At 43.7% G+C, this 26,293-nt stretch overlaps 1 protein-coding gene across 1 annotated transcript; it reads left to right on the top strand.

The window, feature by feature from the left end:
* Positions 1-1,392: 1,392 nt before the first annotated feature.
* Positions 1,393-24,236, top strand: FAXC (failed axon connections homolog, metaxin like GST domain containing). The gene is made up of 6 exons (XM_062608466.1): positions 1,393-1,749; positions 2,240-2,375; positions 7,664-7,860; positions 14,698-14,915; positions 20,377-20,493; positions 21,748-24,236. The coding sequence occupies exons 1-6, from the start codon at positions 1,475-1,477 to the stop codon at positions 22,029-22,031; spliced, it is 1,227 nt and encodes a 408-aa protein (XP_062464450.1). The 5' UTR covers positions 1,393-1,474; the 3' UTR covers positions 22,032-24,236.
* The last annotated feature ends 2,057 nt before the right edge of the window (positions 24,237-26,293 follow it).

Below are 26,293 nucleotides of genomic sequence, written 5' to 3'. Positions count from 1 at the left end.
CAAATCATCATTTGTGGCATAAAGCAGCTGCTGCTCCCACATTCTACTCTTACTTCACTACCTGTGCATCATCTGTAGTGTAAAATGCCCCAAAGCTGTGAATAAGGTGCTCAGCCAGCACCTCACTAAGGAGGAGGGCAAAGGAGCGCAACAGATTAGGAGGGAGCAACCTGCGTCTGCAAGATGTGCTGAGTCCCTGAAACCTCTCTGATCCCATTGATTCCCGAGAGCAGGGCGTCAGCACAGCGTCAAATGCATGCTATATATCAAACATGAGGCTCTTGTGCTGTAGCCTGTGATTACTGAACACCTGTAAAGAACAAGTCAAAAGTGAGGAATATAATCAGAATTTTGCAAGGAGCTACTGCAGGACAGTGCCAGAGCACAGCAGTGTTCCTGGTGAGTACAGGCAGGAGGCAGAGACACTTGCTCTCAATGATGTTGTACAGTAAAACTAAATGCAAATCCGGCTACCGCTGGCACTTGGAAAAGCTGGTACATGGCTCTGAACTCAGCTCATCTTCCTCCTTTGTCTAATCTTTCCTATACTCTGAGGTAAAGCCCAACAAATCTGATCTAAAAAGCCCTGGTCATAGACCCCATCTATCTCCTACTGGAGACTGAAGGTTGCTCCATTTGTATGAAAAATCAGGTCACTTCTATTGACTCTGGTGACTTAATAAAACATGTAAATTGCAGGAACTCTCTGGAGGAGCTGTGTACACACCACAACATCTGATGAAGGACTAAACGTTTGGGCGGCCGTATTAATCATAAAACAAATGGCACCATCTGCATTTTAGGGTCACTGTGTTGTGCAGAGCTATGGATATTGGGCAGAATACAACGTGAGTTCTGGTCATGCCATCACGGGGCATACAAGGCTCCCCCTGCAGCGGGGAGGCGGCAGCCCAGGATGCGCTGGGACCCTCAGTGTCAGTAAAATCCAGCTACCTCGTGGGCTGAGGGATGTGAAGTCACTTTGCTTCCTTTTGTGCGTGTAAAGGCGTTCTCCCCTGTGACCGAGCATCAGAGGAACAAAAAACTACCGCGGTGTGCCTGCTAAGGGCCGGACACCGCGGTGTGATGGATTGGGTGGTGGCCTTCGCCCCACATACGGGGTAACATACGAGGCCTCTGCTCAGATCACGGCTATTTCAGGAGGACAGGCTTTCACACAATACCCCACTGGCGGAGCGCGGTCAGCAGCGCCGCAGGCATTTTAGCCCTGCCTTTCGGGCAGCGCCTGCCTACTCCTGGTACCCCACTCCAGCCCTGGGCCGCCGGGGCAACCTCCGCAAGGGCAGGGCAGGCCCAACCCTCCCCTCCCCACCGCCTTGCGCAGCCGCGCAGCGAAGGCTGAGGGAGCCGCCGGAGCCGCCCACCGCGGCAGGGCCGGGCCGGGCCGGGCCGGGCAGGGCAGGGCAGGTGCGGGGCTAGGTGCTCGGCGGGGGATGCGGTGCTCGGGCGCAGCATGCTGTGGGGGGTGGGCCTGGCGGCGCCCCGCTCCTGCGTGGCGGACCTGAGCCGCAACCGCAGCCTGTCGCTGGGGTGGTGTGCGGGTCCCGAGGAGCCGCCGCCCGCCTTCTATGGGGGCGAGATCGTCGCCTTCCCGCTGGCGGGCGGGGGCGCGGGCGGCACCATGGCGGCGCTGAGCCCCGACTCCTGGTGGAAGAAGACGCTGTACCTGACGGGTGGCGCGCTGCTGGCCGCCGCCGCGTACGTGATCCACGAGCTGCTGGCCATACGGTGAGGATGCGGCGGGGGCCGCGGCGGCAGGGCCTGCACGGGACACTGGCGCTGTCCGCGGAGGAGCGGGGCTGAGGCGGCTCTTACCTGAGGGAGAGAGGGCGCTGGGGCCTGGCCGGCTGGTACCTCCGCTCCTCCGCGGTTTTGCCATTTACCCCTTTTTATAACCCGGTTTTCCCCCATTTCCCGTCCGCAGCAGCGCAGGAGGCGGCAGGAGCCGCGGTCGCCTCCACAGGTGGCCCAGGGCGGCGGCGGGGCCGGCAGCCCCTGTGCTGGTGCTGTGCCGGGCACTGCTTGCGCTCACTGGTGCTGGATGAGCCGAGCCCCAGAGCGGACTGGGCTCCAGATCGGAGCATCACCTCACTGCTGCAGGCCGTGATGTGTAAGCTGCCTCGGTCAGCGTTTTTCCTGTGTGTGTTCAGTGAGCTGGTCACGCACGGGTTCGGGTTTGGTTATTTATTTGTTTTTAATTCTGCTTTGTTTCTGACAGGAAGGAGGAAGAGCTGGATTCGAAAGATGCTATCATACTGCACCAGTTTTCAAGGCCTACCAATGGCGTTCCAAGTTTATCTCCATTCTGTCTGAAAATGGAAACTTACTTGAGGATGGCTGATCTGCCCTATCAGGTACATTGGCCTGTTTTTCTTTTTAATTTCCTATATTGCAGCTATAATTGCGTGAAATAGTAAATAGGCATCCTGGCTCCCTCCTCCTCCCTGCCCCGAGTCTGTCTCACCTAGGAAGATGTAGACATACACCTACAACTGGGTGGGTACACTTCATGTCTTCAATTAAATTTGGTATGTAACCTTTGAAGATGTGGCTTGAAATGAGATTGGTCTGGGACAGCTCTAGGTTTAACTGGCAAGGCTACATGAATGTTAGAAGTTAACTTGGCTGGAAATGCTGAAGTGGGAATGTAGTCTGGAGTTTATATAATACTAAAATAACACCCCAAACCTAAAGCATAATGGTCTTTGAATTTGACCATACCGAAGAGATCAAAGTTCAATAGCTGCAGCTTCTTACTTTTCTGGAGGGTTTCTCTTTAGAGCTCTCCTGGGAAGACATGCCTGCCTTTTGCTTCACCTCCCATCACTGGTGCTTCTTCCCAGTGAAGGGAGACAGGATTGCTTTTAGAGGTTGTGAACACTGCTCCTTAACTGTGGTCGGATGCATTCCATGCCATTTTCCCACAGGGCAGGGGATGAAGCTTGAACTAGTCTGATGAATGTAAGCCATGAGAGCAGGAATAGTATCAGGGTTGAGTTGCGATGCTGTGAGTCTGGTGTGTGCCTTGATGTGGTGTCAGCAAGCTATATTGCATACAGGCTCTTTGAAACATGGGGCCAGTTTCTTGTCTGATTGTGTAAAGCATTGAGTACATTTCAGGTAATGGAACAGTGGTGATAAATATAATGAGGATCTTGGGCAGAAGAAAGCTCCTCACTTATGTAAATTTGGCATCCTTCTTTGTCTCAAGGTGACTAAGCTGCATGCTCACCCCAGTTGGATTCAAGTCACTTACTACTGCTGCATGCCAAGGTGCTAAGAGGAATGGTTTGTTTATGTCCGGTATTTTATAGAGGAAAACCAACCATATTACAACTCTTTTTTTCCTACACATTTGTGATTGATACTTATTTGGCTTCATATGCAATTCAACTCCTTTATATTGGAAGTGAATGAAAATCCCTAATTAGTACATTTTAAAAGCCTGAGTTTAGTGTTCATTATCTTAGGATTTAATGGTACTTGAATCAGATTCTTCAGAGTATTAAAGAGGAAGATTTCCATCTGTGGGATGTATTTTTTTGCATTCAGGTGTGCAGAACCTGCAAGATACTGAAGTTTAAACATGTCATTGGAGCAGGAGGACTTAGTGTACATTGTTTCTCCGCCTAGTGTAATTTGGGTAGAAAATGCACATTTGAAAGAAAAACTATTTTGGTGAGATCTGTTTTCTTTCTAATGGCAATTGATGTGGTTCAGATGTTTGTGTTTATTAAAGTTGCTTTGGTGGAAAGTGGTTAAAGAAAGCTGCAGTATAAGAGATGGTTGTGGTAGGGTATGGTCACTTGTAAAAGACAGCGCAGCGCATTTGTGTGGTTCAGGATGGAGCTGTTCAGACAGCTCATGCTGGGTAGAAGTGAGTCGTTCAGCATTTTGGATGGAGACCGATTTCCGGAGGGTTATCCTCCCCTCTTTATTTTTTCTATACTGAAGGTCAGCATTGTTTTTGGGGGTTGCATCTGTTTCTATCCCTGCTTGCTAGCTGTGACCACACTAAGCTGGCGTAGGTCAGCAGGACCACCAAAAGCAACAGTCTTACCTCTAGCAGCTCCCACTTGTCCTTCCCTGCATGTGCTTCTCTGTGCCCGATCAGACTGGGACAAAGCTGGCCTAGCTGGAGCCATGGAAGTTTGGTTTATTTGGTTTTAATCCACCTTGGTTGCCCACATGCTCTGTGTGCCATGCTGGAGGAACAGGAATGGGTCCTGTGGGTGCTGGGGAACACCAGGTTGCTGATTTTAGCTATGCAGGTTTATACAGGCTTGAGGTGTTTGTGGGATTACCAACCCTATGCAGGGTTTTAGAGGTAAGTTTGGAGCTAATCTTACAAGCTGAGGATGCAGCTTTTTTCTCCCCAGAAGAGGCAAGATTCTATTTCTGCCCTTGTGTTAGGAGTATAATGCTGTTTTGCTCTGGGTGGAGGAAGGTGTGGATGCTGCTGTGGGATTAAGTGGTAGGAGAGCAAGAGGGGAGCAAGCAGGTACATCCATTCTCAGCTGGAGTTACGAGTTTTCCTGTACTTGGACTACATGGAGACTTTTGATTCATGTGCTTGTGGCTGCATTACCTGTAGAACACTGGAGGTAACAGGGGCACGTGATAGCTCCTCCAGCAGGGAGTGCGGCTGGATGCAGGAGGAAACACCTCACTTCTGTATGTGCCAATGGGGGCTGTGGTGGAGAAGCGATGGCACTCCAGGTGGTGGTGGGTGCCAGGGCTCACCTCTGGAGATTTGCTGTGGTCATCACATGTCAAATAACATGCTGTGTTACACAACAAGGTTTTAATGGCATGTGAGAAATGCAACTGGCTGACACATTCCTATCTTACTCTCACCTGAATTTCTCCCAGCAGATGTGCTCTTGTAATGTGTTTTCTTGAAGCTGCCTTTCTGGGTGTGAGTTCCCCACTAAAAATAATTAGGGCAGCCCCCACCCTGGCTGGGCTGTCATAGTATCTGGCTGTTCTTTCAAAACCTTTGATGCTTTAGTTGATAAAGCTTGCTTTGAAAGATCCCATTCTGCATTATTGTGGAGATCTTTTGGTGTTTCTTGATTCCCTCGTGAATGTGAAACGCTGAGGGTTTATGTAATCTGATAAGTAACTAGCACAGCCTGCAAAGATGGTAGGCTTCTTGAGAAGAGACTTTTACTTCAGTAAAAGTAAAAGCATAAGCAGCAGTAATTGAAAATGTGGAGCCTAATTTCTTCTGGATAGTACTATAAAATTAGCCTAGAAGTGCCCTGTGCCATTCTGTTTATAAATTCCTCCATAAATGAGGTTCTGGGAAACTCTTCTTATTGTTGCTCTGCAGGCTGCAGTTCAGTTAAATGTACTATGAGGTGTGAGGGGATATTTTGTTGGGTTGTTTTTTTTAAAAAATAATAACATAGCTTTTTCCCGATTTGCAGCTGGAACAATTTGTAAGTGGAAAATGGATAAGTATTTGATGGCAGTTAGTAGCAGCCATAAGGATACTGAGGTTTCAAGCCTAAAAATACCCATCTGAGAACAGCGGATACAAGAACAGTATAACAGATTTGTCAAGAGACTAAGGTTTTCTCAGGCTATGTTTCCTAAGAAACATCCCTAAGATGTTTCCTATTTTGTTTGATAAACTGTATGCAATGAAACATGCAAGTCCTGAAAAGACTTTTTAAAGTTTAGGCAAACCAGTTTTGCTGTGAAAACCTTAGCTCTCATTTGTGTTTTTGGGAGTGTAATATTAATGCAGTGCTAACAAGTTTTTATGCAATGTGTTTTTGTTTATTATATATATATATGTGTTCGAAGAAATATGCAGCTGAATAAGAGGAACTTGCTTTTTTTCTGGATTGCAAATGATATGGACTACAGTAATTGCAATACATAATAAACACATCTTCAAGTCTAGCAGCTTCTACAAAACACCAGTGTGTGCGCAAGAAGAGAGATCTCATACTGGAGGGGCTTAACCAAAGATTAAGCCAGAAATGCTCAGTGCCATATAGACACACTGTGTAGTTCCAGAAAAGGCTTGTGATTGCATAGTAAATTCATAGTGAAAAATTATGGAAACCTGAGTGCTGAAAGAGTCTTCTTGATGAAGTAAAGGTCTGGAAGGTGGAAGGATGTGGCAGTGTTCTCCTTTCAGTTTTGGATGTTCAGCAGTTTTAGAGTTTCTCCCATGGACCAGAGTAATAATTCCCATTCACCCACACATGCAAGCGGAGGGGACTTGGCTACTTTATTCACCCATGCAAGGATGCAGTAGACGAGACATTATATAATCAGGTGTCCCTACCATGCTATTTGTTTGAGCTGGAATCCTGGAAGAGGCCACTACCAGAAGTCATTGTTTTCCCAGCAGCATTACCTGCTTTGTGTTTTCATCCACAAGGGAAAGGCCTCCAGGAATGGCTGCGTGTTTGTAGTGCATTGCACATCTGTGTTTGAACAAAAGCCAGAATGTGGTGCTCTTAGACTGAGCTGGAGGAACATTCTGGTGTATGCTCCTTGCCGCAAGAGGACCATGATCCATCTTTAGTGGATTCAGGAAGGGTAGATACTTGGTACCTAAACAAGTCAGTCCAGAGCTGCTAACCCAAAACCTCTAGCAATGAGGAGCTACATCCGGAAGTGCTTAAGGTGACTGCCAGAGATAGTGCAGGGTCTTTATTGTGAGCCCTTATGGCTCAGCTTTCTGAGCTAGGATTTTTCATTCACTAAATAACAGGACTCAAGGACAGGAATCACAAGAAAAGAAAAAAGTTCTGCCTTGTGTCTTTGCTTTAAGGAGTAGGACACAATTGAAGTTAAATGCTCACATTTTGACAGCCAGCAATTCCATCGCGTGAGGCATAAAGTTTCTGACTTCTGTTTCATCTTCTTCAACTGTAAACTGGGGGAAGATAGATGACTACTTCTGTGTGAGTGCTATCCTGAGCAGACACAGCAGTATTTAGCAATATACTAGTGCTGTACTGGTGTTGGGCTGTTGGAGACCCAATTGTAACAATTGTAAGTGTATGAGATTTCTAAGTTACAAAGTGGCAGAAGAGAGAGAGAAGGTAAAGGCAGATTTCCTTGCTGCTCAGTGAGAGAATGATATGCCTTTCATTATACACTGGTGATTGTGTTCATTTCATCCTTGGAAGTAATGCAGCTGTCCAAGATAGGCAGTGAGTTAATCTTTGTAAAGTCCATTTAACATTAAAAGTGCTGCTCTCTGCAAAAGCCAAATGTAGTTGAGTCTTGTGATTAAAAACTTGTTGAGAATAATGGATCCAATCTTCTGGGAGACTGAGCACCTCCAACTCTTAAATAACCTGGGTGCTGAAATAATACTTCATCACTTGGCATCTAATATAATAGCGTATAACACCTCGCGGGGCCTGGAGACAGTTTTATCCTAGTTATCCTATAGACAGTTGGAGCAAGAACTCTGATTTGAGCAGCTGCTATTAGTGTAGAGTATTAATTTAAAACAAAACGAAACAAAACAAACCAAAAGTTTGTTGGATAATGTTGCCTTTAAAAATGCAGAAAAATATTTTAAAAGCTTTACTCACATTGAAACATAACCTGATGGTCCTTTTTTGTCTGTATGTCTCTTTGTTTACTTGCTTTGCTTTTTCCTTAGAACTATTTTGATGGAAAACTTTCCCCTCAAGGGAAAATGCCTTGGATTGAATACAATCACACTCAAGTATCTGGCACTGAGTTCATTATTGATTTTTTGGAAGAGAAGCTTGGAGTGAATTTGAATAAACACCTCGGTCCACATGAAAGAGCTGTTTCCAGAGCCGTGACAAAAATGGTGGAGGAGCACTTGTACTGGTGAGTTTGCATGGCAAAGCTGGCTGCATTCTTGTGGTATCAGATCTGCCCCTACGCTTGTGCCTGGATGTGAATGCTTATTTTCTCTTGCAGAAAGCTTGGTAATAATTGGGTACCCAATTATTAATTTTACAACTCTTCACCCTGGAAAGCTGCAGCTTCTTTCTATGTACACTAATATGAGCCAGGGGTAATTAATCTGAAAAGCTGTCATGCTGTGTAAGCAAGGTAAGGAGTTAGGCCCTTCGCCTGCAGCTTTGCAGAAGGGAGCAGCAGTGGGCTGTTCATCTGTCTTGATTTATGTGACTTCCATATAGAAACAGCTTTGTTAATAAGGATCAAAAACTCATTACATTTGTGGTTTGGGGGTGCAGGGGAACAAATTGGTGTTCATAGTGAATCTGCAATACTGTGTTTTTACAGTTACTAATTTTAATTATCTGTGCGTGTGATTAGAATATGGGTTATTGTCTTTTCTGTAACACAGGATACTCCTGCTGATGTGTTGTTGACAATGCTGCCAGTTGATAGGATACAGTATTAGTACAGTATCCTGGGAAGCTAAAGTACATGTATGAATGGAAAACATAAATATAACCTTGCTGGTACTTTAAGCATTTTACTGGCACTTTTGAAAAGAATACCTGTGCGTTCCTCCCCACCTTAAATTTCACTCCTTTTTAAATGCCTCTTCCAGTCTGGATTCATAGAATTAGCAGGTAGACATGGCATCTTGGATGCTGCATTGGCTGCCTCAACAAGCACAAGGCTTTTTCTGTTTCCTCCCCCCCAGCCCCCCCATTTATTTTTAGCCTGCATTTAAGTCCTGGCTATGCTAAGTCTTGCATTTATGTTGCACTTTTTTTTTTTTCCAAAACAACATGTGATTTAAATTGAATGCATTTACCTGCTTTTTCTTTCACCTTGTGATGGAAGATTAGCAGCAACATGTGTACATACAGTTCTTCAAATAATTTTTAGTGTTTCCTGGGAATAATTTTAGCATTCAGTTGGCAGATTAAAATTATATGGTTTAGAAATATAATCTCTGCCTTTCAGGAAGTGTGATCTTTATCAGTTATACCCATCTGTTAGTGCCATAGCCTCACAAATGTCTCAGGTAGCATGCAAATGTAACATTTTTTTTGTTCATTTTCCCCCCCTTAATTGTTCCAGCTGCCAAAGGGAAGAGGCCTTTTAATCCCCTAATGCTTCATCTCCTTGCCTTAGCTTTGTTTTTTTTTTTTTTTTTTTGTGATCCATAGACTTAACTGTTTAAATTGTAACATGACTGATGACCAATTTATACTGCTGCTGTCAGTTACAAACCACACTTTCCTCTGTGAAGCTGTTGTCTGTCCATCCAGGCTCCCTCTTGAGTTGATTTGGACACTGCTTGACATGATGTAGGGGAACATGGGAGGCAGGTATTCCAAATTCAGGCACTGACCCAGGGAGGTGGCTAGGCCAAGTAAGAATAGAGATATGCATGCGTGGCTTATGTGCCTGTTGTCTTTCCTGTTGAGTCATGCAGCTGAGTTTCCTTAAGGCATGCATTTTTGCTGCAGCATAGTGAAACATCCAACTGTAAGCCTTATTGCATGTCCCTGTTGTGTGGCTGTGCCAGAGGCTTGCTATGTTGGTGAGGTTATACCATGCTGGTTCTCTGCACTAGGCAAAATCTGAGCTATGAGGCATCACAGCTGTAGCACTGTAATTCCTGGTTAACAATTTTGACCATCTTGTAGATACACCAAAATAAGATCAGGCTTTAGCTGTGCAGGACCCCTTTAGCATTGTATCTGTGGTTGCAGAATCCCTTCACACTGGTTCTTGAACCTGCCCAATTTATCACCAGAAGCTTAGGGTTTGTTCGTGGTGTTCTCAAGTACCATCGTGAGGAATTTAAAACAGTGATCACCTTTCTGCAGATGAGGTTTATAAAATCAAGCCTCCAAAGCAGTGATATAAAACTTGATTCACAGTGTTTCATTGCCAGCAGCATGCAAAGTAGCTTCATCATGAATAAGTAATGCTATAGGACATTTATTGAACAGAGCAGCAAAGTACATCCTGTGGCTGCTTCTTTGGATGGAGGTAATTCTGGTGGGTGCTTAGCATTTCCTCCTGAAACGTTTTGGTTTTGCTGAGGTAATTGCTCATCTTTACCAATTAGTGCCTCTTACACGTGGAAATTGCTGCTCTGGCTGGAGCTGAGAGCAGTGCAGAGCTGTTGTGAACCTCAGCCTCTAGACACCCTGTCTCTGCCCCAGGCTACCTAGCAGGGGTCAGGCAGAAAGACAGCATTTGAGTGAGTGTATCTATTTTCATCCTTGGATTTGAGCATATCTCCAAGAGGCTCAAGACTAATTTGGAGCTGGTGCCGGAGCTGCTGTTTCTGGGGAATGCTATAACTATTAGGCTTTTGCTACATTTATGTTGGCAAAAGACTAAAAGACCGATAACCTAAATGGGTTAAGTCATCAGGGAAGAGATAGGAGCAGACCAGTTCTGTCGTGCTGACCACAGGTCCAGGCTCTGATGCAGACCTCTGTCAACTGCTCGCTTACCCTGGGTTGCCTCCATTGTCTCCAGCAGCTGTGTGCCCTCAGAAACCAGTGTGACATCCACGGCCACCTTTAGGATGTGTTAAGTTTTTGGTGTATCTGCAGCACATTTGTGGGATTGGACCTCAGTGGTAACATAGGTTGAGGACATCTGTTTCTCATGTCCTTCTGGCGCTGGCATACTGGGCTCAGTGGCACTGCCAGCTTTCAAGCCCGGCAGCTGCTGGTACCTGGAGGGCTGGCCATCACTGTGAAGTGCTTTCTGGTGCTTTAATCTCAGGTGAGGGATCTCAGGTTAGTGACACTGATGTGCTTAGTGAGAACCTAAAGCCTTGAATATGCAGCTTAACCACACTAATCCCTTAGATGGTATTTGACAATACAGTTAAACCAGCCGTAGTAATTTATAAGTAAGTGTGTGTATGTATACATGTGCACACATATGTATTTAACTCATTTTTTGCCTCGTCTTTCAAGAAGATGATGTAAACATAAGTGGTGAGTGCTTGAAGTCCAGGAAAAGCGTGGTATGAGAATACAAATAAATCTGACTTTGGTATTCAGACTTAAAATGTATTAAACATAAAATATGTTTATAGTATAAATGTTTAAATACATCAAGCCAATTGTAAGAGTGATGTTTCTCCTTCTATTGATGAGTCTTGAATGTCCCACATGGCTTAAAAACCAGTTGCTGTGGGAAGTTGAACAGCAGGTGGGGTTTCTACAGCTGACTGTGGAATTAATTTGCTACAGTCCTTTTGTATATCAAGAAGTTCCAGTCTGCACAGGTTCAGATAGGAAAAATAACCCCCAGTTCACATCCTTGTGAGCACCTCTCCCTTTTCTTGATGTACAGACAGTTTGGGGATAATCAAGCAAGCTGCTACTGATGAGTCACTTTCTCCATCTCCTCTCCTGATTTATGTATTGAGGCCAAAGCTGCTGTTACATTTAATCTTCAGATTTGCTTTACCTCCACAGCATTGCTCTTTAAAGCATTTTTGGTTTATTATACCCTTAATATTTGTACAGATGTCCTGGCACAAATGGGACTGTTAATGCTTCCCAAAATGCTCAGTTCAGGACAATATTTAAAGTAATCATGTCTTCCCATAAATACTAGCTGTAGCTTAAAATATATAGTTATGCTGAAGTAGGTTATATACGCTACCTGTTTTCTGGCATTTCCTTAACCTATTGTAGTGTTGATAATACTCTAGTAATGTAGTCTGAACAGAGGCGTGATGGGTGGGAGCATGTTTTGGTAGGAGGCAGATTAATGAGCCTTTGAATAGAATTATTTCAACAAAGTGCTTGTAAAGCCAGTTTTAAAAATGCTTGTAACTGTTGAATCTGAGCTTATTATTTTCTTTGCTTTTGCCTGCTCAGAACTATACAATTTTAGAAGTAAACTCTGTGGTTGTGTATTTAGCAGCCTTCATTGCTCATATAAATTTGAGATTTGGGACATGTGGCAACTTGACTAATTCAAGATGACAAGTAGATGTCTAAGACTGTGCTTGACAATTTAGCCTAAACAGGATTACCTAGATCCTGTGCAGCTCTGATCTTTCTGTACTGGTGTCCTGATCGTTAAAAGCTTGATCTCGTCTCTGCCTCTTCCAGACACAAAGACCTTCTCCCCCAGAGCGAGCAAGCAAGCACTAGGGAAATGTATTTTTACTTTAATGCATGAGCTAATTAGCTTTGTGGGAAACCTTGTTAATCCTGTCTCATGAAATTAAAAGCATCCTGGACATGGTTGGTCATTCTTGGTGCAGTAGCAGCTTGCTGGTGTGGTAGGAGTGAACAATACTGATGACAAGCCCACAGGGCTATGTTAATTGTGGTTGACTGGAGTGATGCTTTAAAAAGTGCTAAAGCAGAGTCTCCTCTTTTCCTTTTCTGTTTTGTTTTGCTGTCTTGCTGTCCCTTTCATGGCCAGGCCTGTTATCCTAAAGAAACTAGATTGTGTTGCAGAGTTGGAGGTGAAGCTGGTCAGGTCCACGCTGGGGAAGGAGGGTCTGTGCAGCAAGATACAGCAGTGCTCTCAGAGAAGAAGTTTTTCTTAGCTTATTCAAGCAATAAATGGTAACTTACAGATATAGTTAGTATTTGTAGTTATTTCCCAGTGTTCCAATCAAGACCACAGTTTTTTTTTCCCTATTCAGAGCTGTACCTGCCCAAGGGACTTTGTCCTTTCTCAGGCCCGTGAGTCACGACTACTGAAATGTTCTGCTCTACGGAACACCCTAAAGCTTTCAGTCCAGTCTCCTCTTCATCCTTCTTAAATCCTGTTTTACCTTTGGTCATGGAACAAGGCAATCTCACACCATGTTTTCTAGACAAAGGTTATATACTTCTGGAGTTTCAGTAGCTATTTATTCCTGTGCTTGCTTACTTCACGTTCCCATTTTGTGCTGGTGCCTCTCACTAACTCTGCCTTTGTTTCAAACTCTCCTGTGATGCAACCAGCCCATTGACTTGAGTTGATTTATCCATTGTGAAAAACAAGGATTGTGCAGGACACCCCCAGTTTGAAGAGTGGTACTGAAGTGTGTGAAGTGTCAGTGGTATGCTTTTGTCATTAATACAGCACAAGAGGTTGTGGAGAAAACCTCTGTTGAGGATAAAGCCACCAGTAATATAGCAGGGGCATCTTGTTCTTCAATGTTCATGCATTTGCAGCAAAACCTGCACATGCCTGACTGTTACTGACTTTAATGAAATCAATTTGAGCAGAAGGAATTGTTCTGCAGTGGACAATCTTTAATAGAGTTAAAGTGCCTTTCACCCACTCTGTCGGGAGCACTCTAAATTTGAGCTGTAAGTAGATTTGCTGTTATGCCAAATACTCTCCTTTTACTTCTTGTTATTACTAATCCAAGAATCTGAGGAAACTTAAAGGTTAGATCATTTTCCTATTGTAAACATAGTTGTTCCCTGATGGTAGTGCTGAATTCAGCTTCATGACATATAGGAGTCTAATTTAGAAAAGAAATTCACAGGAGTTCTCCAGGAGATACTACTACTATTTTTTGTTTGTTTGTTTTTAAATTGAATGAGGTAATCCATATCAGCAGTAAGGAGATTATGTGCAATGAGAAGTCATATTCCAAACTAAAAAAAAATGGCGCTCTAATCATACTGGAAATGGAAACATTTGATTATTAACTTTGTGTTTAATATAATTGCATGTGTGAACTTGCAACTTTTGATATTTCAACTTTAAGGGTCCAGTTTCACTATTTTTATTATGTCTCCATGAGCATGTTTTTATGTGACCTCAAATATGCAAATCCACATTTATATTTTTCAGTTTGGAAACTGATACAAACACAATAGAATATGGGTATCAACATGCAATGTTTCTGAGACTCTGTTGGCTTCATATGTCTACTCTGAGATGTTTCTAGTCCTTTTTCCAACATTCCTTGAATTTGGTCACAGAATTTGTGTGGTGCCTTTGATTTCTTTGTAATGTCAGAAGATGCTAGATATTCAGAAAGTTAATGTTCGTTTTTTCATAAGTTTCTTGAGTAGTGACAGCAAGAAACCAAATTTTTGTTTCCCTAAAATATTAGTAAAGAACAAAAAAATTCACTTAGGAAATAAAAATTTCACCTGCAAAGACAAGTTTTTTATAAAAGACCTTTCAAAAGAATATATTTGCCATTCAGTACAGCTGAAATGCAGCCTAAAATACAAGAGTCCTTTAGAAATGCCTTACTGATGAAATTGGCGTTTTGAAAAGAGGAAAAAATAGAGGACAAAACCTGTGACTGCTACAATATTTATGTTAGGGCACAGTTGCTTGGCCAAGTTTCAGCAGTATAGAAAATGAGGAGTATATGTTTGTAGGAAAGACTCGTTTCTTTGCGGGCTGTCTTGTTATTTTCCCCAGATCTGCACAGTCAATCATCTATAGCTAATAAATCTTTTTGGCACTGCATTTTGTTACATGAACTTTTATTTTGTGTTTCAATGTGAATCTCATTTTCTCTTGAAGTGAGTCATGATTTACTGAGGGAATAAGCACTGGGCAGTCTGCGTAAATACCACAAAGTCAAGTTTTCCCTGCTGTCACTCTTGAGTTGCATCAGGGTCTACTCTTCACTGGAAACCACCTCTCCATCAGGGCAGTGAGCACTCAGCATTAAGAAGTTCAGCATTAGTTTGCTGCCTACCCTTTGTGTGAGCCTTTGCAGGGGCTTGAATGGGCTATCTGGGTATTGCACCACTGTAACTTATTTTTATATCCTTCTAGGACTTTAACTTATTGCCAGTGGGTGGAAAATCTTCATGAGACGCAGAAGATGGTTTCGCTTTTTGGCCCCTTCAGTGACTTGCTGAAATGGATTCTGTGCCATCTGACCAAAGGGATTGTGAAGCGGGAGATGTTTGGCCATGGCATTGGCCGCTTCTCAGAGGAGGAGATGTACACACTGATGGAGAAGGACATGCGGACTCTAGCAAGTCTCCTGGGTAACGTACAGCAAGTTACATGTGTTCTCTTTTTTTGCACCCCACTGTCTGCAGGATGGAATCAGCTGGCAGGTTGATTGTGTGCACAATCTCTTTTTGTCAATAGGCAGAGTCCACACTGCTTTGTCATTCAGTGCCACCCTCACTCTGGCAGGGACAAGTGTTTCTTTCCCTGCTGTTTGCCGCTAAGTTGTGTGTTTGGAGGAGTAAGTGGCACCGGGTATGCATATCTACAGGAGCAGAACGTGGCTTGTGATTTTAGAAGAGCTTTTTTCTACGTGAGTTCAGGAAAACATAGTGTTTAGTTCTGCAAATGAAACTTGCTTATATTTTTTTTGGGGGGGGGCTTATTTTTCTTCAAGAGACTCATGGCTGTTTGATAAGATTGTTAGGAGGCTGCCATTTGAAACTCTTTGCAGATGTTATTTTGATAAGTTGGACTTTGTATTTTATTGGTATTAGCAGCTTTATTCAAAGCTGCTAGTAGAAGATAGGTCTGTGTTGTTAAAATAGGTGGTTTTAAGCTTCTTAATTGCCATGGATGGATCCCATGGAGTTAGCCTTAAAGTTGTCCACAGTTAGAACAGTATGGACCTTGTTTCTGTTTTGTAGCTTAGGCTGAAATCTGCACTGGAGCTGTCTACGCTGTGCTGCTCCCCTTGCAGTGTGCTGAGAGCTAACCATCTTGTGCTTTTGTGTAAAATTTGCATTTTGAGGAGTTGGTTTGGAGCAGGTTGTTTCTTCCCTTGAGCTTGTGCCTCTCTGGCACAAAGAACCAAGAGAGATGGTACACATGTGACTGCTTTGTTTCCTTTTGTGATTGCTTTAAAGAGGTGGCTGAGTGGAGGGCAGGAGGGATGCCTCCCGTGCCCTGTGCTTAAAATAGGTGGAGTGGATGAAGGGAGCAAGGTGAGGGAGAGCCCAGCAAAAGGCAGAAACTGCATGCTTGCTCAGAAAGGAGGGGAAGAGAGATACTTCTGGACTTCCAAGGTATTTTGGAAAGGAGAACCTAGATGGGGGTGTGTAGAGTTTTCCATAACTTTTTATGAAACACACCTGCCAAGTTGATGGATTAGGAGCAAAGTGGAAAAAAAGACATGTGATGCATCAGCACAATGGGCAAGGGGAAGAATTGTTGATAGCTCTTCTGTCAACACTTTCTCATGCTGTATTTTGTTTGTTAACAAAAAAAGTTACCTACTTTAGTGCCTTCTCAAAGAAAACCTGGTTTGGAGTTTGAGGTCCCTTTTCTTTCTGGGGGAGGAAGGGCGGCAGCAGCTCAGTTTAGAAGAGGTCTGGGCACATCTACTGCAGAGCTGTGGCCAGATCAAGGTGCCCTCAACTGTTGGACTTCTGCTGCCATAACTTCGAAGTCAGCACTGTATGGTTCCATGTATGTCACAAAGACGAATGGGGCTGGAATGGAAGCTAAAGCGAGTTCAATTTATGATCTGGGACCTCAGCAGAGCCCCCTAGTTCTGACTAGACAATGCTGGCAGGCTGAATAGAGCAGCAGTGAATGTGTCTGTGCTAAAATCATCTTTGTCTGCCTAGAGCAGATATAGCCTTCAAAAGAAAACTGAAACATGTTCCTGAGTACCTGTAGAAGCCTCTAGGTTTGCTTATTTGAAATCTGCATCTTTCTGTCTCTGGAGTCTGTACGGACACTCAGATTCATAAAGTTTGGAGTTCAAAGGGATCATTAAATCATCTAGATAGATCTCTGAATTGGACTGTTTGGTTGCTGTCCCGAGGACCGTGTCTTTTTTGTCTGGAGTATGTCTTTCATTCAGTTTTGATTACAAGGGGGAGGTGCCACCACTTTCATTAGTAATTGGTGACAGATGTTGGTCACCATCAAAATCTGCTCAAGATCTGACCTGTTCAAGTTGGAGTTTGTCCAATTCCAGCCTGCAGGCAGATGCTCCTACTGGTTTCTTCTCCTTCCCTGGGTGGCTTGGGTCGTCTCCTGTGAAAGTAAATGCTGTAATTGGTCTCTCCTGGTTTTGGTGGGAATAATCACTGGAAATCCTCAAGGATAAGGTGTTTTCTTCACTATATATATATTTTTAAATGGTCTGCATATGTTATCAGCAGAGGTTTTGTATTTACTTCCAGATTATTGATGAGAATGTTGTGCTTTGTATGCTTCAAAAAGCCTTGATGGGAATCTGCTGCACACCTGTTATTTTACTACATTAACATCTGAATATTGTGCATTTTTTTTTTTTTCATCTTCCCTTCTGAAATGGATGTCAGGTTAGTCAGTGTGCAGTTATGTGAATCATTGTATTAGCCCTTTTCATTGTTCCTTCATTTGTCTACTGTTCTATAATTGTCTTGATTTTTTTCATTAACATCAGCATGCTCAGGTTTTCTCCAGCCAGCTGTTTATGGTTGGAGATAGTAACTGTGGTCGCCAGGTACTATCCTGGAAAATGGGAACAGGAGGTGGAATGAGGACTTCTAGCCTGACTGGAGACTCCCCTGTTTCACAGGGGAAGGGAGAAGGCAGTCAGTCAGCCTGTTGCCTGCACAAGAATCTTCGTAAGATTCCCTTCCCCATACACGTGCTGATGTATTTTCCCAGCAGAGGAAGCAGCTGGAATTTTGGCTGTTAATTAGAGGGCAATCTTAAGAGCCTACAAAGGAGGCCTGTCAGGCAGCATAGCTGCACGTGCCAAACTGTAGCTGTCAGTCACCAGGCATATCAGATTAATTTAATGCTCCCCATTTTTTAACAGAGCCCATTCTCATGGGAACAAGAATAATTTTTAAATTCCAAGAGTTGCTTCCAGAGAATGGTAACTTGGCAGCTGCTAAGTCTTGTGGCACTCGTTTTGACATTTCCAGTCACATCTTGGGTGCTGTTTTTTCTTTCTTTTTAATTTCTGAGAATCATTTTTCCTTCTCTCATATACCTACTTCCCTAACAGACTCCTCCAGATCTCATATAAATGTGGAAATTGGAACTAATCCTCATGTGGTGGATTAGCCTGCCCCCTTAATACCATCTTGCTCTTTGTTGTGCAGTCTCTAAACCACAAATGTCATTTCCTTGTGCTATGGTAGGTTCCTGCTGCCTGGTAGAAGTGTAAGGAAGTTGGGGGAAGCAGGCATATGAACTAGCAATATGTAAAGATATACATTTGGGTAAGATGCAAGTCAGTGAGCAGTACCCATAAATCTGTTGGTGCTCTCTTAGCAGTCTGCCTGCCTCAGGCTTTAGGGTAAATGAGGATTTTGAGCAAAGACTTGCAGGGCAGTAGCTGCTGGAACCAGCTTTTTAAAAGCATTTGACGTTTTGTGGAGGGCAGGGGTGCTCAGGGCTGAAACACAGAGGTGGGACCAACCTGAAGGTGAGCCTTTAATGCTGGTTGAAATGCCCTGTGATGGCCTGTGCCGGCTGTACATGCTGCAGTGGGAGGGTGCAGGCACAAGGTGCCCTGTGCCTTACAGATCTCTCTCTTGATTCTTGACCCAATGCTGAATTAGCTGCTTTTGAATCCTCTGGTGCGTGCATTCCAAAAGAGCAGAGCTGTGTGCTTTCAAATCCCCCTGGGCTGTACAAACTTGCCCAGGTGTGATGGGGTGAATACAGTTCCGTTGGATTAGCCAGGGGATGCAGAGATGTGTTTGCAATGATAAGCACTATGGCAGCCTTGATGTGAGAGGTTCTGTGTAATCTGGTTCAAAACTAGGCACTGAGAGATACCTGCTCTGTCAGAAAGTCTTCTGGATAAAAATTGCCCTGGAAGTTTTGGGTACACGTTGGAACTGGTAGAAGGAAATGGGCATGGAGGCCATGTTACATGGTGCAGGTTGACCTACCAGATTTACAGTTTTACAGAACCCCAGCTTTATTTCCTCCTCTTTCCCTTTGTTTCCACACACCTGATGGTGTGGAGTGTTGTGCTTGGGGAGCCACTCTGTTTGTAGAAGGGTGGGATGGTTCAGCCCTCACCCACCCTCTGTCTCAGTTGTGCCGAGATGGAAATGGCAGTATTCCTTCCCAGTGCAACATCTCTATGCATCGAGTCTCAGACCTGGTTGTATGGTGCTAAATCCTGGTGTTGGCACATAACTGTGGTTTGGAGACCAGTTTTAGAGCTGTGTTTGAGATTGATGAATGCTAGGTGTCACATAAATACTGAAAATGCGTGTTTACCCCATACATAGTTTTTCAGCAGTAGATTGATACAACTGTGAAAGAGCTGGGGAGAGCCAACTTCGTGTTAAAATTATATCTGACAGGCTAGAGGAGGTTATTGTTACTGGTTGTTCCTGAGCACTGCTTTTTTACACTGTTGTACAGGGAGATGACAGCAGTCTTTGTACTGTACTCTGGAACTTGATGCATTTTACTGCTGGACAGTTTTTCTAAGCTCATGCAATAACCCTAACATTTAATAACCAGCTGAATTATGGGCAGAGGAAGAATGTCCTGGGGAGATGGGATAACTGGATTTGGAGAATTGAATTACTTACCACATTTTATGGAGTTTATAGCACTTTAGGACAAGGCAGGAACAGTGCAACCATTTAACCTGACCTCTGCAATACTGCATGTTTCACCTGTGTTCCCTGTTTGCATATTTATCCATCTGTTTGTGCTGTGGTGGCCACTTAGAACCATCATGGCATTGGGGTGCCCAGAGGGGTAAGTAGAATAGCAGTGTGGAGCAGACATGTCCCTCCTCTGGACCAGGCTGCTGTTTCACGTGCCTGCCTCCGTGCCTGATGTGCCCCTGTTCCCTGCCAAGTAGAGCCAGTGTTTGCAGCTAGGGCACTCCACTGGTGATCTGTGAGAGGAGCTGTTCACTCCTGCCTGGTTTTGCCCTCTTCCTGGAGGCTTAGGGTTTTCTGAGCAGTTGCGGCCAGTCTGGCTGGTGCATTGATTGCATCCTGAACAAATGGTGGCAGAGGAAAGCTTTGTGCATGGCTTTCTGTTCTCTTGTGATCAGCTAGGTAATCTGAAACGGGGTCTGCATGCATGCGAAGTACTGGGTGACCAGCTTCTTTCAGTGCAGTCATGATTTCAAATGATGTTTGAGCAATTTTGGGTTTGCACCAAAAAGAATCATGCTTTCAGGCACCTGCTGGCTGCAGGGAAGGCTTTAAATGCGGCAGAACTAGTGCAGTGTGTATGCTCTGCCAGCTGCGATGAATGGAGAAAGTTACTTGGCCAGCAGTAGCTCTGCAATTGGTCTAGTTAGAGAAGGGGAAGAGAAGTGAGCACAGGGGAAGCTGCAGTAATGGATTTCACCCACTGAACCCGAGCAAACAGTTTTTGAACTGTATTCAACATGGAATCCCTGTCCTTGAAAGAGTGAACCTTTCAGCTAAATGATTTCAATTTAAAAAAAAATGCTAAGGCTATAAGTGAGGATTTTTAAAAATTTATTTATTTTTAATTGAGAAGTGACATTTGGTTGAGAAATGTTTTCTTTTGTATTTACAGGTGACAAGAAGTACATTATGGGACCAAAGATTTCCACTGTTGATGCCACAGTCTTTGGGCATCTGGCACAGGCAATGTGGACACTACCAGGGACTCGACCAGAGAGACTAATCAAAGGTAAGAAAGCTGAAGTGATCTCTGATGAAAAAACTCTTGTGGCATTCGCAGTCTTTAAACTTGGAGCACCTGGGATGAACATTCGAGGAATGTAGCAATGTTTCAGCTGCATTGCAGACTGTTGTGCCTTTGATGTAGCATTTGTATCACATAATGTTGTTTTCTTTTCAAATTCTTGTTTTTCTTCTCTTTTATGTTCTACACAGTAATTGTTTCTGTCCCAGTCCTTGATATTTTCCCTGTTTAACATTCAGCAAGACCTGAATGTCTCTAAGGAATGAATGCTGGGTAAAGTATGAGAAGACAGAAGCATGGCCATGAGCCAAGTTCTGCTGAACTGAGTAGTTTCATTGATGATAAAACTGCAAGTATCATGGAAATTACGGCCTTTGCTGTTGCTGGACGTGCTGGGCAAGGAAGAAATGCAGCCTTACTTCGGAGTTACTGTCATTTTGTATTAATTGGAAAGCAACATACCCTTCCCCTACACACTTCTTTTTTCTTCTTTTTTTTTTGTCTTGTGTGCGGTTACAGGCATGTGAAAGTGTGTTTGCATCCCTTTTCAGAATCAAACCACACAGTATGAAAAATGGGAAGAGCTAAGGAGGAAAAAGATGTGAAATAGGGCTAAAAGAATGAATTTGACCCGTAGATCTATTATGTGCACGAGAGTGTTACTGAAGTAACAGTCAGGAGGCATAGACTAGTTTGAAGGTTTTTGTTATTTCTTCTCTAAGCATAGTTGTGTATATAAACATAAGGCATAAGGTACTGAGAACATTAGGCGTGAGCCGGTTACCATCTAAACCCATGAATTTATCTTGCAGACAACGCTGCCATCTGGTGGTGAAAACCCCAATTTCACTGTTTTTTAATAAGTGTATTCTGTATGTATAGGATCAAATTCTGTGTTTAGAAACCAGGTTTCTGAAAAAATAAGCAAGAATTTTACTATGTAAGCTTAGTCTCGCTATCTTATCCTGATTTATTTCAGTAGAGGTTGAATTTGGGATAGTTGTTTTGCTACATGCATTTATGTTCATTCCGGTGTAACCTTTCTTGTTGCATGTAGGTTAATAATACGTGTTTTAAGTTACAAACAGAGGGTTGATGGGATCTTGGAACTTGAAACCTCTTTGGAAAGAATCTGCACAATTTATTTCCATACAGTGCTAATCTGTTTCTGGATTAACAGATGAGTTAGACCATTGTTGGCTGTATGTATTTACTGGAGCTTGTTGTGCTGTGTTGTAGGTGAACTGATCAACCTTGCTATGTATTGTGAAAGAATAAGGAGGAAATTTTGGCCAGAATGGCACCACGATGATGATAACACTCTGTATGAATCTGAGGAAAGCAGTGAAGCAAGCAAGACTTACTCCCCTTTGCAGGACTTCAGTTTTTATTCAAGGACAGAAACCTTTGACGAGGAAGGGAACAGTATTTCTCAAACCCCTGACACGGATTACACTGGACACTCCCTCTTTGATTCAGATGTGGACATGGATGAGTACAGAGATTATGAACAGCGCAAGTGATGCGTACAGGCATATCCCATTTTACAGATAAGCTGTTTCTTGGGATCATTCTGATTTGTCTTCTCCTCCAGGTCAGGAAGAAGTTATATCACTTCAGAAGAGACCATTGTGCTTGTCTCAGCTGTCACATGCTACCTGGACTATTTCAGCCTTATTTCATTTTGTGTAACTATTCAGGTGGAACCAAGGTAAAGTGTTATTTAAAACAAACACAGGCAAACTGGAGGTCCAGAGGGCAACAGGACCTTTCAATGACCTGCATTTTTGTTTTTGAGTTCAAAACCAGATACTGCAGCCAGGTGGGACAGACCTCTGGGAAGTGGAGCATTTGTCAGAGCTAGTTTGTGTTGATACATTCTCTTTACAGGAATGCACTGAGGACAAAAATGGAAGAAGCATGACTGGCACATCTTTCTCCCAAGGAAGAAAATGATTGATGCTGTATTGAAAAGGACCTTTGGGTGTGGGCTGATGGCCAGCTGAACGTGAGCAGCATCTTGGCTTGTATCAGAAGTAGCGTAGCCAGCAGCACTAGGGAAGTGATTGTCCTCTTGTACAAGGCACTGGTGACAAATCCTTTGTTCAGTTTTGGGCCCCTCACTACAAGAAAGACATTGAGGTGCTGGAGAGTGTCTCATTCCTGCCTAAAGAAGAGCAATGAAGCTGGTGAAGGGCCTGGAGCACAAGTCTTATGAGGAACAGTTGAGGGAAATTGGGGTTGTTTAGCCTGGAGAAAAGTAGGCTCAGGAGAGACCTTACTGCTCTCTATGACAGAGGTTATAGTGAGGAGGATGTCAGTGTCTTCTCCCAAGTAACAAGGGACAGGAGGAAAGATCCTCAAGTTGTGCCAGAGGAGGTTTAGATTGGATAGGAAAAAATGTCTTCACTGAAAGTGTTCTCAAGCATTGGAACAGGCTTCCCAGGGAAGTGGTGGAGTCACCATCCTTGGAGGTATTTAGAAGACATGTAGATGTGGCACTTAGGGACATGGTTTAGTGGTGGACTTGATAGTGCTAAGTAAACAGTTGGACTTGACAATCTTAAAGGTCTTTTCAAACCTAAAGAATTCTGTGATTCTATGAGTTCTGGGAGGATTTTATTTGATAGCTACTTATACTCTGGGTTCATATGTTATTACAGTGTCTGCAGGAAAGAGCTGCTCCCAGTTCTTTTGGAGACAGTCAAGGAGGACAAGAGAAAAACATTGCTACAGAAAGCAGCTTTTAGTGTTGTTCTTTGAAAAATATTGAAATTGCTACTTTAGAATATTTTTATTCAGGAGGGAAATGTCAGTTTTATTCTGTAATCTCCCAAACACTCATCTGGAATGTGTGTTGGCTGAATTTCTTCTGTGTTTTCAATTTATTATTATGTTTTTACTTCCTGCCCCTGGCTTTTGCCTGCTATTGTTAGGCAAGGCTAAAGAATTGGGTTTTGTTACTTAACATGTGGTGTATCTCAGCAGTGAGTGTTTTGTGCTTTTTACCAACAGGCACATCAAAGCCATGGAGCTTGCAAAGTGATTTGGGGTATTTCTAGGTGTGGGATGCTGTGTAAATGCAGGATATTGGCCCAGGCAGTCGAATGCTTTAGAGCTGTTAGGAAGGTGCTTCAGGGGGTGCTGGGCACTGTGCGAGCTTACAGTGCACAGTCCCTAAAGCTGATGCATAGGAGGCAGTTGAAACAGGACAGCTAAGTCAGCACTGCTGTCTGTGGAGATTTCCAGGTGTTTAAAGAGTGACCAGAATTGATTTTAACACGCCTTTGCTAGCACATGTGTGAATCTGGAACCCCAAATCTAGAATGATTGCACAGGTGCTGAAATGCTTTGTGTTCGTGTCTCCTTAAATGCGGGTTAAAGGTGAGAATGAAGAATGATTTACTCACCACTTTGAAGGCAAAGCATTTATGTCAGGGTTGCTTGGCTGTGACTACTTGATGTTAGGTAAAGGTAAAGCATACAGAACATAGAGAGCTGTGGTATTTGTAAACATGCATATACAATTGGGTATTTGCCTGCAGATATTGATGGAGGTCTGTTTGGAAATACTTTAATTATGACTTTCACAGTTATTTCTAGTTAGATTAATTAGGATCCTACAGCAAAACTGTTACAATGTGTTGATTGTGCCATACATTCTGGGAGCAGACAGGGCAGACAACTGCTTTAGGATGTTAATTATTGGTAGTCCTAATAGTCTGGAGCTTGAATTCCAAATTTTAAAGCTGGATTCCAGCTTTAAAAAAATACCTCTCTTTTTTATATCGTGAAGTGTCTTCTGCAGAGGAAAGCACTTGTTCTGGGGAAACACTGAGCTAGCTGTGGCTCTGAAAGCAGAGACACACAGGTCTGCAGTGAGTTCCTGGGACTGTTCATGCATAGGAACTACCGCTTCAAGAGCTGAGTTTTGGTGTGGTCTGAGATGGGTATGAATTCATACCCATTTCCTCAACTCTTCAGTTGTCATGTTCCATTGTTGTGGGCAAGTATCATGTGCAAAGTGAACCAAAACTGAGGAGGAGGAAGATATCATCCAGTTACTTGGGAATCTTCTCGGGAAACCAAGGAACAAGAATCAGGCACAAGCATGTCTTGGGCTTGAAAGCACAGAGGTGATGGCCTGAAATGCTTGTGAAACTTCATAGGCAAGTTAGGGCAGATTCTACTTGCAAAAATGTAGGTATTGGTGTTCTAGGTAAGACATCTATGTGAAAAAGCTTCTCTTTAGAAGTATTTGTGTGTTGGAAATTCAGATGGAGATGTTCTCAGTCATTTACCAATGCATATTTGAAGGCTGTGCTTTCTCCATCTTAGCTTGCAGCAGGTGAGTCCCACCTGTGAGTCCCAGCTATAAGACCAGCCTGAGTTCAGCTGGGAGTATCACCTTTATAATTTCAGTGGGCTGACAGATCTGTCCATGGCAGTGTCCTTGCAACATCCCAAACGCAGGTTAACCACAAGTCAGTGACATCATTTCCCCTTCTGTGTGCACACAGCCAGGTCTGGATTTTTTATGGCCGCAAGCAGTGGTGGGTGCGGAGACAAGAGACGCAATGCAGTCTACAGCTGGTGTCATGCTCAGAGCTGCTGCCATGGCAGGGAGAGCCAGTGCTGCTGCACCATTGCATGGGGACCTGCGCTGAGGATGTAGGTGCTTCCCTGGGCTGTGGTCACGTTCACATCTGGCATTCCTTGCTTTTGTTTTGAATAACTGGTGTGCCTCAGTGGAGCCTGAACCTACCCTGACCAGCCAGGCTTTGCCCCTGGAGAGGGTGAGGAAGAGAGGATTGGAAGGGGTTGCAGAAGGGGAAGTGGCTTTTTGCTGTAGCTGTGTTCTTCAGGTTGTTGATTAGCAAAATGACTATTTTGCAGCTTGTCACATGTGTTCCCTTTCTGAGGGACTGCCCAGGTTACTTTAGAGAAGTTAGCTTTCCTCCTCATGACAGCTACTCTTGATAAAGTCATTGGTTTTGAGCTTAGCTGTGTTTCCAGCTGGAGGTGAAATAAGGAAGTGGCATCTCTGTAGGAATTTACAGGTGTAGTATTTTGTCCAGGTTTGGTGGGAAATCCTTAGGTTTGTGTATCCCTTCTGGAAACAAAATTAACTGTTGGATTTCTTTAAAAGGATCTAATGCAAGCTTTTTTCCTTTAGAAACTGGTCTTGCTAAAGTGTTCCAGGGGAAAAAAAGGATGTTTAAAAAAATATACACAAACAACTTCTTTAACCTTTATGACAAAGTGTTCATTATGGTTTGCATTGGGAAAGAGAAGATGAGTTTTTCTTAAAAAAAAAAATATCAAAAAAAGACCCCCAAAACAAAACAAACCAACAGACAGCATCCTTATTTCCTCTTGTTTTTTTTTGGTTTTGTTCCCCTTCCCTCTCCTTTTCCCCCATTCCTCCTCTTATCAAAATTGTGAACAAGTCCATTGTATGGACCTCCATGCCAGAGGTCCTGTCCATGCTGCTGATGGGGGTCAGGGACATCAGGTATCTCTCCAGCCATGAAACTTGGGACACTGCAGGATAACAACTGCTTGGCAGGTGAGCTGGGATGGCTGCTTCAAGCTGGAGGGTGATGGATGCCACGATGTCGTGTCTGAGGTGACTCGGACCACATAAGGTATTTCCTTGGCTGGGAGTCTTGCTCCTGCAGCCAGTCACTCAGTGCGGGACAATGTAACAAGGGTCCCTGAGCCCTTCCTCATGAGAGTCGGAGGTTCGTGAGGTCTCTGAGAGCATTACAGCTGCTGGTGACAA

Source organism: Pezoporus occidentalis, unplaced genomic scaffold (assembly GCF_034315485.1).
Source record: "Pezoporus occidentalis ecotype Australia unplaced genomic scaffold, CSIRO_AGI_Poc_V1 ctg13, whole genome shotgun sequence".
NCBI lineage: Eukaryota > Metazoa > Chordata > Aves > Psittaciformes > Psittacidae > Pezoporus > Pezoporus occidentalis.
The sequence above is the reverse complement of the archived record's forward strand: the minus strand, read 5'-3'. Positions and strand labels throughout refer to the sequence as shown.

Excerpts from the sequence above, each read along its gene's own strand:
- FAXC (XM_062608466.1), top strand. The coding sequence starts at position 1,475 with ATGCTGTGGGGGGTGGGCCTGGCGGCGCCCCGCTCCTGCGTGGCGGAC. Across the intron at positions 1,750-2,239 it reads CACGAGCTGCTGGCCATACG|GAAGGAGGAAGAGCTGGATT; the intron begins GTGAGGATGCGG and ends TGTTTCTGACAG. Across the intron at positions 14,916-20,376 it reads GACTCTAGCAAGTCTCCTGG|GTGACAAGAAGTACATTATG; the intron begins GTAACGTACAGC and ends TTGTATTTACAG.